At 44.5% G+C, this 16,872-nt stretch overlaps 1 protein-coding gene across 1 annotated transcript in view; it reads left to right on the top strand.

The window, feature by feature from the left end:
- The window catches only part of LOC128111942 (polyamine-transporting ATPase 13A3-like), a 58,985-nt gene that overhangs the window by 5,998 nt on the left and 36,115 nt on the right, over positions 1-16,872 (top strand). The window contains 8 exon segments of the mRNA XM_052740515.1: positions 6,900-7,007; positions 7,087-7,188; positions 8,226-8,360; positions 9,803-9,875; positions 12,260-12,391; positions 13,590-13,927; positions 14,796-14,984; positions 16,488-16,549. Of these exon segments, the coding sequence (XP_052596475.1) occupies positions 6,972-7,007; positions 7,087-7,188; positions 8,226-8,360; positions 9,803-9,875; positions 12,260-12,391; positions 13,590-13,927; positions 14,796-14,984; positions 16,488-16,549 (1,067 nt within the window). The 5' untranslated portion in view covers positions 6,900-6,971.

Genomic DNA, 16,872 nt, shown 5'->3' with positions numbered 1-16,872 from the left:
AATTCAGCCAAAAGTTTGTCAAGTGCTATTTTCCTTTATTCTAAAAGTATGTTTGTAGACTCCTTTTTTGAGGTTATTCTTGGAATCAGAGCTAAGCTATTAAGCAATCGACACCTGAGAGGAAAACAAACCCCAAACACTCCTGAGGATTTCAAATCTAAGTGTTTGCAAATATGTGCATAATCTAGAGGAACAGGTGGAAGGAAGGAAGGTCTGTGCAGGGTGAGGGGGAAGGGGTGGGGCTGGCCGGCAAATATGCAGGGAAAGGGAGCAGAAAATAATAAAGGGGTGCGGGGCAGCAGAAATGGCCTATATTAATTGGAAAGTACAAAGGCATCTCCCAAGGCAGAATACATTCTAAATGCAGTTTATTGTCTTTCCAGGGCCCCGGGGGTTCTGGCAGCGGGACTAGCTAAGGCCAGCTCCTCACTTACCATCTTGCAGAAGAAAGCGCTGCAGAAACTGGGCCCACTCGGCTTTTTCTTAAAGCCAGAGTTAGCTTGAAATGGGACTGCAGAGAGGAGCAAGGAAGCGAGTTCTAATCCGCTGGAGCTGCGAGTGATGTGATGTGCGTGCGCGGGGCTCCTGGCGGGTGTTGCTTGCTCTCTGATTTAGTGCAAGGCTGTCAAACAGGTGCCTCAGGAGCCGCCCAGCCTAAGGTACAGCCACTCGAGCTCCGGAGACACCCGTACTGGGACGTGAGACCCGCGGGACGCCAAGGAAGGACCCGAGGCTCCAGGTCGCTGGGGGCAGCGCCCAGTCAAAGCCTGTGCCTGTGCGAGCAGAGCCTATCGAGTATACCTGGCGCGGTGGCGGCTGGTGATGGGGACTCAGCTGCCCCACTCCCTCTGTGCCACGCGCCCAGCAGCCGGCAGGGCGGGGCTGGACAGGGCGGCCAGCCAGCCCCCGGCGGCATCCGAAGTCCAAAGCTTAGTCTCTGTGCAGCGCTAAAGAAGCCCATCCAAGAGACCCTGGTGTGAGTGGTGTTCTCTGCATGCCCTGGGCACAGGAAAACAAGTGATGGCAACTTAATAATAACGGCGACTTTATGTTATTTTATCAATGGGTCTTATTTCTCCCAGCTCTTGCAATGTTTAAATGTGAGGGCAAAACGTCATCAAACCTAGAATACACATTTTTCCAAAACATGCATGCCATGTCTAACTCCACAGCACTGTGGTCAATGGGCTGCACACAAGTACTCAATTAAAAAATTGTCCAAACAATGAATTAATGATCATATTTAGGAATCCAAAGTGCTTTTCTCTGAGTTGGACTGATGAATGTCACAATTACATAAAATTAAAAATATTACGATTAAGAAAAGTGATATCTGTCTATACTTGGTAAAGTATTATATTTCCTTATCTTTAATTTTATTCTCACGTGTATCTCTATAACGTTCAATCTAGGGATGAAAGAGAAGCCTCCTTCAGATAAACTTTCAATATCCACTTCTCACTCGCACTCATCACCTAAGTGGATATAAAACAGTGAATAAACGGAATCCAGCTCCACCAAGCCTGGGAATATCCCCAGAGGTCTCTAAGACACCCAGCCAGAGACACTGGAACACCCCTGTCTATCGCTGAACAAGGCACAGTAGACAAGCAGTGGAATCCACCCACCAACAGATAAACACACAAAGAAAATGTATAAACCAGGGAGTCTCACTCAGTTATAAAGAATGCCATTATGTCATTTGCAGACATCATTATGCTAAGTGAAATAAACCTCTCAGAAGGACAAATGGCTTACATGTGATCTTGTATGCAGAGTCACTATTTAAAGTGTGTGTGTGTGTGTGTGTGTGTGTGTGTGTGTGTGTGTGTGTGTGCAAAATAGAAAGTGTACTGTTTTACTCTTTGGTGAGAGGAAAAGGATCAATAGATGGAGGGAACAAGAGAGGGTAATGCATGTAAATATGAGCAAAGTAAATAATGTACATGAACGAAAATGTTATGAGGAAGCCTGTTATTTTGTATAATGAATAGTGCTATTAATAATTTTAGAAAAACTTAAAGAGGTTGACGGGCAACATAGGAGCCACGTATCAGTATACTCTCAGGTTAAAAGAAAAGCCCTGAGGCTGAGAAAACGGACACTGTTAGCATAATAGACAAGAGTCAGACTTAGGATTTGGATCTCAGGATAAGGTAACCATGCTTCATTTAGCCTATTCCCCAGCAAACTGCACTTGACATTCTCACTCTTTATCCCACGTAGATGTCTGTGTGTGTAACTGACACTGTTCCTGACTGATTTGTGTTATCTTCAGATTCATCAGTTGAAGTTCTGGTGCCAGCGTTACTGTATTTAGAGAAAGGGTATTTGCAGAGACACAGTGTAAATGTGGTCATAAGAGTGGACCTCACGGTGGTATTCTCAGAAGACAGGCACCCCAGGGACCTGGGGTGGTGGTGCACACACAGAGGAAAGGTCCTCTGAGTTCAGAGTGAAACGAGTCGAGAAGGGAAGGCTCAGAAAAAGCCAACAATCCTGCAGAACCCTTGATGGTGGGCTTCCAATCTCTCCAACTGAGGCTAGCTCTCCTGTGACACAATTGGTGGGTAGCCTTGGCAAACTCATGTGTACGTGACACTGAACCCGAGAAGCCAAGTTCGAGTTCAGCTTGCATACAGTTCTTCAGGGAGAAGTTGACCTTTCTTTGATTGTCCTCGTCTTCTGTTTGTCATGCATAGAGTTTAGAAAAACCATGAAGTGATTAACCACTCAGTGCCCAGCATCCTAAAAGGTATAGCGAAGGAAGTGGTAGAATGTGCCAGAAAGGATCCTTTCTCCTGCTCTGATAATAAATGAATACCACTACGTGTATTGATCGCTGCATAGGAAATAGATGAACTGGATCACTCAATGCCAGCTCATTCCAGTGTTATAAGACAAAGTGAACCCCATGGACCCTCCACTCTGCCCTTGCAGTCCTAAGACTAAAGCCCCAGAGGGTGAAGAGTAACAGATCAAACTCACTTAGACCTTGCGAATCAACAATCTTATTCAAGGCAAAGAGTTGTTCATGCTTTAGTCCTGCAGACACTTAATCTCTTAAAAAAAAAAAAAAAAAAAACCCGGCAGCGTTTGTGATGAGCACAGAGGGCTGGATGGACTTGCTTTAGGAAGTGTTCACAGATAAGATGTGTAAGCTTTTGCAAGACACATTTTCTTCTTCACTCCAAAAATGATGCAAAGCAGTCAAATGAGCAAATATAGTAGGATAAAAAGAACAGAAAGGAATATCAGCCTTGCATTAAAATATACATGGATTCCAATTTCTGGAACTTTCTGAGATGGAAATATGTGGGTTCTATTATCAGGGTCTCTAAATCCTGGTAATTCATTTGATGAATTAAAAGAAAAATGCTTACAAGATAGATCAAATATGAACCATATATGTTAATGCTCAATAATTTTACAATTTGCTGATGTAATAGCAGTAACTTTTAACCATTATTACTAGGTAGGGTTCTGCCTTTGATATGCATAGATGTCTACTGCTTTGCTGGGTCTGTTGAAGTCACTGAGCTGGATACTGGATTTGCAAAATGGGAGGTTTTGGAGGACTAAATGTAAGTTTTGAAGTTCTTTGATATATTTTTAGAACATAAGTACTTTGTAAAGCCTTGGTAAGAATCTCTCTGGGGGCTGTGGGGATGGCTAAGTAAGTACAGTGCTTTATGTGCATCCGTTAAGAATTGAGTTTGGATCCTGAGGTGTTCACATTAAGCCAGGCACAGCAGCACTCATCTCTGCAATCCCAGCAGATAACAAGGAAGCAGAGACAAGTAGATCCTTGCATCCCACTGGCCGCGCAGCCTAAGAAGATCAGTGAGAGACCTTTCCTGAAAATATAAGGTGGAGAGTGTAGAAGCCTACACACACGCATGCGCGCGCCTGTGATTCCAGGCCACACCCCCAGGCTTTGTACTGTGATTCCAAGGCAAGGAAGCTGTCCTGGTTGGTGTGGACTAGAAAATAAACAGGTCTGTGGGACTAATGCTGCCAGCCTCAGCCTGCAAAGGCATTCATGGCTGGCAGCTGCCTACAGCACCCCTAGAAGCTTCGTGCCCTCAGCAAGAGCCCCCACAGAGGCCAACGAAGGGCCATCATCCTGTTACAGCAAAGTGTACCATGCACACAGCATGCCCTGGCCACATGGCATGAGCTGCCAGGAGACACAGACTGTTTAAGTTTACAAGGGTCCTTAATTACCCACGATCACAGACAGCAGCTCCCTGTAGGAGCAGCCCTCCATTGGAGAGCTGCTTCTCTTTTCCCTAAAGTGTGTTAACCTATGGGTAGTCATATGCAGAGGCCAATTTAATAAAGGACAAGTGTGGTCTGCATCTCTCTTGGCAGTGAGACCCATGGGTAAAGCATGAGAGAACTCAGAGCCCATCCAGACCGCAGAGATGCCAATATGCATGTACTCAGCTTTAATTTTCCTGGAGGCTCCTGTCTTCAAGCCCCTCCCTCCATGGTTACCTAGAGCTCCAGACCATGTGCTCTCATCTGTTGCAGACAGACACACTCAGTGCCTGCAAGGGAGCACGCGGAGAGCACATGAGAGCTGCAATCTTGCTCTTATGCATGCTAGTGTTTGGCAGGTGCCACCCTGGAGTAGAGAGGGACAAAGGTAATTCATGCTGCCCTGCCCTGGCTGGGCTTCAGATGGGTGGGTAGAGGTGGGAAGGACCCAGTGTGTCCAGAAACACTGGCCCAGCCAGCATTCTCCTTACCTCTGTGCCCAGCGGTGGGCTGCTGCTGTGACCCACGAGGCTCTGGGAGAGCTCTTTCTGATGTGTGCTAGGAAGGGCTTTGCACTGAGAGCCCCCCTGGGATTGCATGGAACAGACTGCCCAGGCTGTTGGATCCTGAATATACTGTAGTGCTAACACCGGTGGGGGAGGGGTGTACTGTAGTGCTAACACGGCTGGCATACTGACCTTCACCAGCTATTGTCCACCTGAGCTAAGTGTCCAGTTTGGGATCTAGCTTAACCTCCAACCTAGCCAGCCTCCCACCGCCCCCCACAGCAATCCCCATACTCTTTGCTGGTCCTGTGCCTTAGGCTCTGGGAAGTGGAACCGATACTGTCCCTTCAGCCCCTTCCTTGACTGCTCAAGGGCACCCAGGACAAGACTCTATTCCAAAAAAGAGGCAGCAGGATCTGTGCTGCCTATGAGCTCCTCCCTTTAGAGACCAAAACCCAGGCTGGCAGTGGGCTCTGCTCTGCTGCCCACCAGCCCTACTGGATTCTCCTATGGGTACTCTACTGCTCCTGCCTGCACGGAGCCTCTCTGAGTTGCATGTGTACTGGGTACTGTGTCCACACCCCACCCTCGACCCAGTTATTAACCTTTTCAGGAAACATGGCACTCCAGAACCACAAAGGACCCTAACTGGGAGGTACAATATCTGGGCAGGTTTTTTTTTTGTTTTTTTTTTTTTTTTTTTTTTTTTTTTTTTGCTGAAGCCCAGTGATAGCTTCTGAGCCAATCCAGAGCCTGGGGAGGCTACTGGCCACCCAAAGTGACTGCTGCCATGAGACAACAGGGAAGTGGACCCCTAGGCCTTGGCATGCAAAGGTTCTAGTCTGCAAAGATTCCTGGGAGTTTCATCCCAAGCTGTCTGGGGCTGCCCCCTCCAGGCGGCTTTGAGGATATGTAAGGCAACAGAAGACCTCACAAGACTTTCAGCCTCCTGCCGACCATGAATATTAAAACATGTTTATCAGAGCAAAGCAGCTCTGCCTGGTGATTGTGTGGGTAGGAGGAACAAAGGCCAACTTAATAGGCCCTTCAGCCATTAAAGATTTGCCAGAACCTGAGAGGAACGGGAACCTGCATTTGTCCGGGGAAGCTGCCTAGGAGAATTCTGTTTCCGGACGGATCCCGGAGGGGCGGAGTGATCATCGCCCGGCCCTGTAAGGTGCACGAAGGCCAAGCTCTGTGACTACAATGTGTCCAGAAGGCTGGCCTCACGCGACAGGGGAGGATGCGTCCCTACCGCCTCCGGGATCTTGGGGAATCCTGTCACTCGAGGCCCACTTCAACCCCAAGGCGCGCTCCAGGCGCACGTGTCTCCACTCCAGGAGTTACAGACTCTGCACCTTGACCCACTGCTACCCGCCTTGAGCAGCACCGCTGTCCGGAGACCACGCCCCCAGACCCCAGGTTCTCCGTTTTCCCACGACCCAGCCTCGGCCATTGGCTGCTCTCTGCTCTCCGCCCCCGACGCGAGCCTCCGCCCACCCGGCCCCAGATTCAGTTTCCCGGCTGGCACGGGGCGGGGCGTGGGCGGGGCTCAGCTCAGGCCACGCGGGGCGGAGCCCGGGAGCTGACGTAACCGTCCCGCCTCCAGAACCAGAACCGGCCGCCTCCCGAGTGCCCCGCAGCGGAGGCTCGGACCCGAGGTCGACGCCGGGCGCCCTACCTCCTCCCCGCCATGGCTGCGCCCCGCGCGCCCCGCGCTCTGACGGCCGCCGCGCCCGGGTCCGGGAAGGCCAAGCTGACGCACCCCGGGAAGGCAATCCTGGCAGGTGGGCCCCTCGGAGCCCCAACTCCGAGCCGCTTGTCCGACCGCGCTTCCGGGTGGGCCGGGGACGCCCAGGCCCCGCCCAACTTCCGGAGGGGCGGAGGTGCCGGGGGCGCGACCCGGGCCCCTAGCCCACGCGCCAGCTCTCCCCGGGAGTCTCTCGGGCATTCCAGGTGGAGACCGCCGGGTGGGGGCGTGGGCGCCGTCCGGCAGCGGGCCGCGAGGCGGGCAAAGTCCGGGCGGGGGAGGGGCCGCGCGGAGGCGGCGGCGGCAGCGGCGGCAGCGGCGGCGGCGGCTGGGTCCACCCGGCCAGGGTGTCCCTAGCCCCGAGCGTTCGGTCCCTGCAGGCGGCCTGGCGGGAGGCATAGAAATCTGCATCACCTTCCCGACCGAGTACGTGAAGACGCAGCTGCAGCTAGATGAACGTGCGAACCCACCGCGCTCCCGGGGCATCGGTGAGGAGGGGCGGCCGCGGGGTGGCGTGGGGGGCATCCCGGGGCGGAGGAGCCAGGGTCCTGACCGCGCCTCCCCTAGGGGACTGCCTGCGGCAAACTGTCCGCAGCCATGGCGTCCTGGGCCTGTACCGCGCGGCCTCAGCTCCCTGCTCTATGGCTCCATCCCCAAGGCGGCTGTCAGGTGAGACTGGGCTCTGCCTGAGCAGTGGTTGTGCACTCTGGAGGCAGGCAGATCTCTGAGTTCAAGGCCTGCCTAGTCCATAGAGCGAGTTCCAGGACAGCCAACGCTACACAGAGAAACCCTATCTTGAAAAACCCAAAAAAAGAAAGAAATTTAGGAAACCCCATACTTTGAGAGTATCTTATTAGCTGTCTTTGATTTTTTTTTTTTAAAGAAAACATTTCTACCTACTCCTTTATAGATAAAGTTAGAATAATTTCTTGTTTTTGTTTTTGTTTTTCGGGACAGGGTTTCTCTGTGTAGCTTTGTGCCTTTCCTGGATCTGGCTCTGTAGCCCAGGCTGGCCTCGATCTCACAGAGAGCCACCTGCCTCTGCCTCCCGAGTGCTGGGATTAAAGGTGTGCGCCACCACTGCCCAGTGAATAATTTGTTAATATTTTATTTGGGTTTGAAGTAAAATGGTACTGCATGCATGAAAGTGCTTTGAAAAGCACAAAAGCAGCAGTTGTGAGGACATTGGGAGGAAATGAGGGAAGATGAAATACCGTTTCATAAAGTTCATCACCAAGGCTTTCTAGTCTTACTTTTGAGATGGCGAGGCAGTTTCCCTATTACCACGTGTTTATCTTTTCTTTGTATGTCAGAGAACTTCTGAAATGTAAGTAAATTTCTCTTTTGAGTTCATTAAAAGCAAACATTTGTTCTGTTTTATTAAAAGTTTTGTGTTTTAGCCCAGAAAACAGAATTTATTACAAATAAATTATACTTTAACTAAGTATAATGCAGAACACCTAAATTCATGCAGGTTAGCTTTTTCGAGTTGAGTCTGAATGTGGGTTAAGTGTGAATCTAAATGAATGCAAATAATTTAAGTTTATTGGCTCAAATTTTATTATTTATTGGGAAGCAAGACTACAGAGCTTATCCTTTAAGTATCTGGTTGTCTGCTTCTCTAGGGAAGTGGTGGAGAATCTCCATGTTTATACATATTTTACTCCAGTTTTGGTTACTAATGCATCCTTTTTTGTGTTTTTTAGGTTCTCAACCCATTTTACATTTTCCAGCTGTTCAGTGTTATCCTGTGGAGCATTGATGAATACTATTACTATGCTCTAGCCATTGTGATTATGTCCATAGTATCCATTATAAGCTCACTATATTCCATTAGGAAGGTAAGTCAGAATTTTTATTACATATTTCATAAATATATTTTCATTTTGTAATAACTTGTAAGGTTTTTAGACTGCATAGTACTTCGTATAAAGTACATTTAATGTTATATTTGCAAAAGTAAACATACAAACATCCTTTGGTTTATTCGATTAGACAAGGTAGCTAGGGTAGCCTAACTAATCCTCCTGCTTTATGCTTGGCCTTTGGACATTTTTTTTTTTAAATGTGTACTGGTGTTTTGTCTGCATTTATGTCCATGCACCACAAGTGTCCTTGGTGCCTGCAAAGGCCAGAAGAGATTATTGGATCCTCTGGGACTAGAGTTACAGATGATTGTGAGCCACTGTGTGGGTGCTGTGAATCCACTTGGATCTTCTGGAAGAGTAGGTAGTACTCTTTACCACTGGGCTATCTCTTCAGCCCTGACTTTCTCTTTCTTTTTTTGGGTGGCTGGACCAAATACTTATTTTTTGTGGTGCTTGAGTTTGAACCTATGACTACACATGCTCACTGAGCTACACTCTTAGGCAGATGTTTTTAGAATCAAATTACCGCATGATTATTCAGAAGCAATAGGCGTCTGTATTAAAGACTAAAGTGTTGAAAAGATAGTTCTGTTGGTGTCAAGGCTGCCTCATTTAAAGTGTCTCTTTGTTTTGAGCTAGAACAGTAATTCTTGAATTCCTAACTTTTGGGTATGTGCATGGATGTGTTCACATGTAAGAGAGTGCAGTTGTGCCTGGAGGCCTCGTTTTGATACTGGGTATCTTCTTGGATTGTTCTCTGCTTTATTCATTGAGGCAGGGTTTCAGTTAAACCCAGAGCCCACTTACTGAACTAGTTCAGCTAGCCAGCTTGCTCTAGGAATCCAGTCTTGGACTTTGGAGTGTTGGGATTATAGTCAGGCTGCCATGCCTGTTTGGCTTTCCCTTGGGTGCTCAGATCTGAACTTGAGTAGTGTCTTAGTTAGGGTTTCTATTGCTGTGCAGAGACACCATGACCACGCACGGCAACCCTTCGAAAGGAAAACATGTCATTGAGGTGCTTACAGTTCAGAGGTTTAGTCCATTATCGTCCTGGCGGGAAGCACAGTGGCGTGCAGGCAGACATGGTGCTGGAGAGGTAGCTGAGAGTTCTACAGCTTGATCTTCAGGCAGCAGGAAGAGAGAGCGACTCTGGGCCTGGCTTGAGCATCTGAAGCCCCAAAGGCCACACCTCCCAATAGGGCTACTCCCTGTGGGCCTATGGGGGCCATTTTCATTCAGATCACCACAAGTAGCAAGCACTTAGCACTGAGTCATCTCCCTATCCCTTGACTTTTGACCTTTTATAGAGGCAGAACAGTCAAAAATGATCACAGTAATTGAGTATTCTCTTTTTCTTCAGGTATCTTGTGTAACAGATTTGTATTTTATTAGTTTTTTTCTTTTTTTTCTTTCAGCAATATGTTATGTTACATGACATGGTGGCAACTCACAGTACGGTGAGAGTTTCGGTCTGTAGAGTAAATGAAGGTAAGGACTTCAGAGTGAATGAACACAGAACACCCGATTAAATGCTCGTGTGTAAAGTAAGACCATCTGGTCTGTGCATATGCATATTTTTAAAAGTGCATTTGTTTATTTAAGTGTGTGTGTGTGTGTGTGTGTGTGTGTGTGTGTGTGTGTGTGCGCGCGCGCAGTGGCCTATGTATGGAGGTCAGAAGACAACCCATGGGAATCCCTTTTTCTACCACGTGGGATTTATCTGGGATTGAAGTGAGGTCATTAGGCTTGGTGGCAAGCACCGTTACTCTGTCCCATCTCACAAACTCTGTTATTACTTCTTCTCACTTCCCCTTCTTCCTTCTTCAGAATTGGAAATACACATTTAGAGTCCTGGATTAGTGGGCAGTTAACTCCTTTATATAACGTTGTAAATATCTTGTTGTACAGTGTAAAGGCACTTTGCTACACTCTAGGAAAACATGATAAACAACAACAAAATGTGGTGAGTGCTGTGAGGGCACAGTGAGCCCTTAACACTAGTACTCTAAGTATTCGGGTGAGGTTTTTAAAGTCTAAGAATGATGATTTCAGTTAGCCAAGTTGAAGATGGGTAAGGAGTGGTAAGAGGAGGAGAGGGTAAGTACCCAGGGACCAGAAGTTAAGGCTGTGTTCTTCATAAAAGCTGGAATTCAGCAAGGCATGTGCTGAAAGTAGATGAAGAATTCTAAGGGATTTGGATGCGTCCAAAAGGCTGGAAAGCTACCAAAGAGCTTTAAGCAGATCCCATCCTGTTTGTCCTTTGCAAAAACCAGTAATTCTGGCTTCCATGTTTAGACAGGGTTATCAGGGAACAATGCTGAAGACATCATCACCGGCATCAATAACAGGGTTGTAGCATTAACAAGAAAGGACGTGGGTTCGAAATGTGGGCATTGAACAAGATTTGGTGATAATTGAAGTCTTGATCTGTGCAGCTGGGTAGATGGATGTTGGCATTGTTACATGGTGCATAGTAAAAAGGAAACAATGATTGTAGGAAGGAGAATGCTTGAAACTTAGAAACTGTCCATTGAAGAAGTGAAGGATAGATAGCATAATATAGTAGCCACTTTGATTTCTCCAGAACTCAAAATCAGTCTTCATTTTTCATATTCTCCACATACCCCCACCTTTTTCTCTTCTTTCTTCTTTGAGATAGGATTATTAAATTAGCAACCCTGGTCTCCTAAGTAGCTGGGATTACAGGTATGAACCATGCCCTCAGGCTCTATTTTCTTGACTTGTAGCCAAGTGATTCAGTCTTCCTTCTTTCCTTGTTTCCGTCCCACTCACTTCCCAGTAGAAGCTCCCACACTTGCTGCCATCCTTTTTATTTTTGGTAGGATTATTTTTTGTTGTTTGTTTCGTTTTAAAGTTTTTTGTGTTTTGTTTCTGTATTTTAACAGCACACACAGGCTGGCCTAGACCTTGTTATTTAGGGGAGATAACTTTGAACTTCTGATCTTGCTGCTACAAGCTCTAGGATTACCAGACAGCTCAACAGTTTTGATATTTTTACAGGAAAGAGTCACCATACCCAGCTTGAAGGTTTTTAAGTTCTCTACATGTACAGAAACCTGAAAGCGGGTCTTGCCAGGCTGGCCTCAAATTCGTGATTGTCTTGGCTTTTCAATGCTGGGATTTCAAATGCCTGATTTAAGTTTTCAAGGAAATAATGTATCAAATGATATTATATATTTTATAAATTCAACTTGCTGTATTTTAATAATTTAAAAGGACTAAAACATTGAGAAAGGATGAGGCATAAGAAGTTACAGTAAGAAAAGAATACGTTTGAAAAGAAAACATGGTAAATTTTTCATGTTTTCTTTTATTTCTGTGGAATTACAGAAATCTGAATTCCTTTTGCCTGTTTCAACAGAATTTCCTGTGTGGACTTAGGCTTGTACTTTAAGATGGCAGACAGCCAAAATTAATGTATGGAAAAAATTGTGTATGGAAGGAATCTCCAGGAGGCCACACTATCTATCCCCTGTGCTTAGTCAGCATCTTGTCAGGACACAAGTTGCTTGATACACCTGATGCCTGGTGCCTATGGAGGCCAGAGGAGGGGTCAGATTCTCTGCAGCTGGACTTACACATAGTTGTAAGGCTCCATGTGGGTGCTGGGAATTGAACTCAGGTCTCCTGAAAAAACAGCCAGTGCTCTTAACCCCTGAGCTATCTCTCCAGCCTTGATGCTTTGTTAATGTAGTCCTGTTTGTTGAGACTCTCCATGTGTAACAGTTTTGGTATTAACCCACTGTATCAGTAGCTTACTGAGAACAAGAGACTTTTGGATAGGTCATTAGTTTATTTGCTGTGTTTTATTCCAAACTGAAGAATAATTTCTAACTTTTTTTCAAATTCAGAAATAGAAGAAATCTTTTCTACAGACCTGGTGCCGGGTGATGTCATGATCATTCCATTAAATGGGACAGTCATGCCTTGTGATGCAGTACTTATTAATGGTACTTGCATTGTAAATGAAAGCATGTTAACAGGTAAATAGAATCACCAGTATCAAGATTACTATTTATGATGCTATTAATATTAAGTTGTTGAAACTTTTTCAAAATCATACCATTTACTCATAAATGTGATTGACAGTGATTTTGTGTGTGTGAGAATACTACATTCTGAGCTGAAAACGAATGCTAAATCACTACTTCGGTACTGACCATACTCCTAGACTTGTTTCTTGCCACTCCTTGGACATAGGGAAATGGTTCTAGTAAGGGCAGAGGGAAGAGTCCTGTCCTGCAGAGACTGCAGTGTATTTGCTTCTGTAGTCGTTAAGTGAAAGGTGGGAATAAGATTGCTTCTTTATGTTCTGTAATTGGGAAGAAGTAGACTTTAAGGTAACTCTACTGGAAATGGATGATCTAGAAGTAGATCTGTCTGCCTTTTAATTTGTGTATTTTTAAATTATAATCTGGCTAGAAATTATTTCCTACATATTTAGAGGCTTAAAACACACAATGTCGCCGTGCGGTGGTGGCGCACACCTTTAATCCCAGCACTTGGGAGGCAGAGCCAGGCGGATCTTTGTGAGTTTGAAGCCAGCCTGGTCTACAGAGCGAGATCCAGGAAAGGCGCAAAGCTACACAGAGAAACCCTGTCTCGAAAAACCAAAAAAAAAAAACAAAACAACAACAACAACAACAAAACCCAAAAACCACACACACACAATGTCACACATATTTCTACATTCTTGCTGTCTTTGAAGAGATTTGAATGTTATAGAGAATTAAATGACAAAAAGAAAGAACCTCATATTACTCATTCTTTTTCTTTCTCTCTTGCCCAAATTTTCTGTGTTACTGAGATATTTTCTGTCTTTTGGGGATTAAAGATGTCATGACACTACTGGTTACTGATAGTAACAGTACTTCTTAGCTCTGCTTAAGTATGTTTTCTTTGGTGTTTGAAGTGTTTTGAAGGTCAGTAAAAACAATTTTCAAATAATGGCAGGCATTATTTCTGAAACATGAATTACTTTGAAATTACTGTGGGGAACAGCTTGGTATTTCTCAGTGAACCAATTGGTGGAAAAAAGATGATTGATTGTACTATACTGTCCATATACAGAGCAGTTAGTTATTAACTATTATAAACAGTACTATTAACATTTCAAATATTTCACTCTTTTCAATATGTATTTGACATTGATTTTTTTTTAATATTTGATTTTCTTAACAGGCGAAAGTGTTCCAGTGACAAAGACTAACTTGCCAAATCCTTCAGTGGATGTAAAAGGAACGGGGGAGGAGCTCTATAGCCCAGAGACACACAAGCGGCACACACTGTTCTGTGGGACGACTGTTATTCAGACCCGTTTCTACACTGGAGAACTTGTGAAAGCCATAGTAGTTAGAACAGGATTTAGTACTTCCAAAGGACAGCTTGTTCGTTCTATACTGTATCCCAAGCCAACTGACTTTAAACTCTATAGAGATGCCTACTTGTTTCTACTGTGTCTTGTGGTGGTGGCTGGCATTGGGTTCATCTACACAATCATCAATAGCATTTTAAATAAGGTATGTAACTTTTGATAGGTTTGGTCCTTAATTATTTCCCATGTGACTGAAGAAAACTATGATACTAGTTTCTATTATATTAGAAAGCAAAAATATATTGGGTGGCCTAGGCAGGAGAATTGAAAGTTCTGGGACAGCCTGGGCTGTATAGCAAGACCCTGTCTCAACAACAGAACCCACAAGTATAAAACATTTCTGTTATAGCATATAATTCTTCAGCATGTCTGGTACTTTCTGTGATGTAAAGCATACATCAAAAGCCTTTTCTTATTTGTGGAATAAATTAAAATAATATATATGATAATACCTTGTTTTGTTTATTTAGCTATGTTCTGCTCCTAACTCTGCCTCTTGGGTGCTGGGATTACAGGTGTGCACTACCATTCCTGGCTTACCAAAATTATTTCTAAACACTTGTAAGAGGCCATGCCTCATTGGTTTCTAGTTTCCATGGAGACTGTCCAGGTGCTTGTAGGATGAGATGGTATCAGATAAGGTTTTCTACTTGGTTTGAAGGTAGTCATGTGAAGAGTGCAAGCTGTTCAAATGAGCCAGCTGTTTCTAAGAGTAAATACTTGTCTCTTTTAGCTGCTCTTCTGTTAGTACGTTTGGATGGCTCACTGAACCTTCTGTTTGATAAGAATTCCCTACCGGCATTGGGATTTGAACCTAGGGCCTCAAACATGCTAGGTTAGCGTTTATATACCTCAGCCCTTTTTTTACAAAATCTCTGAATGAAGAAAAGTTATGTCAATAATAGATGGATGTATATACTTATATAAATACAAAAATAGTGTTTATTTTATCATAAATTAGTAAATTGAATACTGTTTGACATTTATTTTTATGTATATTTATTTAATTGTAGAAAGAAGTTCAGGAAATAATTATTAAGTCTCTTGATATCATTACAATTACTGTGCCACCTGCACTTCCTGCTGCAATGACTGCTGGGATCGTATATGCTCAGAGAAGACTGAAAAAAGTGGGGATTTTCTGTATCAGTCCCCAAAGGATAAATATCTGTGGACAGCTGAACCTTGTTTGCTTTGACAAGGTTGGTTGACTTCATCATCCTTACTGGGTTACTTTTAAATAATTATGTTTAAATAAATTAAAAAAAAATAATTATGTTTATATTTCCTTTATGAATTAATTTGCCCTTAATATTTTTGTAGTTTTCCTCTTTCCCAGTTACTTAGCGTATACAGATTTTGAAATATTTTTTCTCCACTCCTCACCTCTCTTTCTTGAAACAGGTTTTCACTATATAGCCCTGGCTGACTTGGAATTCATTGGTATAGACCAAGCTGGCCTCCAACTCAAGAGATCTGCCTTCCTCTGCTCTCCTGAGTGCTAGGATTAAAAGCATGCACCCCCATGTCTGGCTCCTACCTCATTATTTACTTGTTTGTTTGTTTAATCTGCATGTGTGTGTTGCCTGCATCTTTGTCTATATAACACGTTTGTGCAGTGCCCACAGGCTAGAAGAAGGCCCCTGGAGTTACAGACAGGTGTGAGCCACTATGTAGGTGCTGGGAATTGAACCCAGGTCCTATGGAAGGACAGCCTGTGTTCTTAACCCAGTGAGCCATCTCTCCAGCATCCCTCCCCCCACCTTTTTCAGGGAAACCGCATGCTTGTAGTTCTAGCATCTGGGAAAGTGAGGTGGGATGATAGCTTGAGCCCACAAGTTCAGGCCATCTGGGCAACATGGACTCTACCTCAGTGTCTGTTAGTAATAAAATTTAAGAGATATGGGTGCTGGAGAGATGCTCAGTGTTTAAGAGCACTGACTGTTCTTGCAGAGGACCAGAGAACCCGAGTTTGATTCACAACATCCATGTGGCCCCTCACAACCTTTTGTGACTTCAGTTCCAGGGGATCTGGTACCCTCTTCTGGCCTCCCATGGTAACCGAGCATGCACAGGACGAACAGACGTATATGTAGTCAAAACACCCATACACATAAAAACAAATTAAAAAATTAAAAAATTTTAAGATATAGTGGCAGTAAATAAAAATTTCATGGTCTTTTGTATTTTTAGGTAATGCTAAAGTAATAAATAGTCTCTTTGGATATGTATTTACTATGTTTTTTTAATTACTCATAAATACATGTATTTAATGTTCTATGATTTTATTGAATCCCCAACCATTTTGTTGAAGAAAAGCGGTCATTTTCTTATCTGGGTTTTAACTATTAGCTTCCTTCTGGTGTTTAAATTTTCTTCTTGGCTGCTTGTCTAGTAATCTGTCCTGCCGTTACACCAGCACCACTGCTTGTTAGTAGGTAGGTAAGTTAACTGGTGTGCTTTGTTTATGGTGTCAGCACACGGATAAATACAGTTAACACGAGGAGGTGCCTTCTTGTGCAGGTAACGTTTTGCACAGTTCATACCCTGGCAGTATATGAGCTCCGCCTCCTTCTTTCCTCAGGCTCTGTTCCTCTGCATTGTGTACATGTACTTAGTTGTTCTTAGTGTGAGTCTTGGCATTTTATTTTGTTTTAATTTTGTTAGGTATTGTCCTTACTTTGTATATGTGTACTTTTTTTTAGACTGGAACTCTTACTGAAGATGGCTTAGATCTGTGGGGAATTCAACGAGTGGAAAATACCCGGTAAATATTAGCTAGATTTTTCTAGATCATTAGTCCAGTTAATTTTTAACATTTTAGCATATTGAGCATTCTAACATAATAGACAACTGTGTACCTATCACCAAGAATAAATACCTGCTAAATATAAACATACATGTGTATGTTTCAGATATCTTTTAAAATTTATTTGTGAGTGTGTGTGTGTGTGTGTGTGTGTGTGTGTGTGTGTGTGTGTGTGTGTACGTACGCACGCGCAGGTGTGGGCATGTAGTCAGAGCACAGCTTGTAGGTGTGTGTTCCTTTCCTCCCGCATGTGGGGCTGGAACTCCGGCTCCGGTTGTCCG

This window comes from Peromyscus californicus, unplaced genomic scaffold (genome assembly GCF_007827085.1).
Source record: "Peromyscus californicus insignis strain IS unplaced genomic scaffold, ASM782708v3 Scaffold_16__1_contigs__length_79575227, whole genome shotgun sequence".
NCBI classification, from domain to species: Eukaryota; Metazoa; Chordata; class Mammalia; order Rodentia; family Cricetidae; genus Peromyscus; species Peromyscus californicus.
Note: the sequence above shows the minus strand (reverse complement) of the source record. Positions and strands in the feature narration are given on the sequence as shown.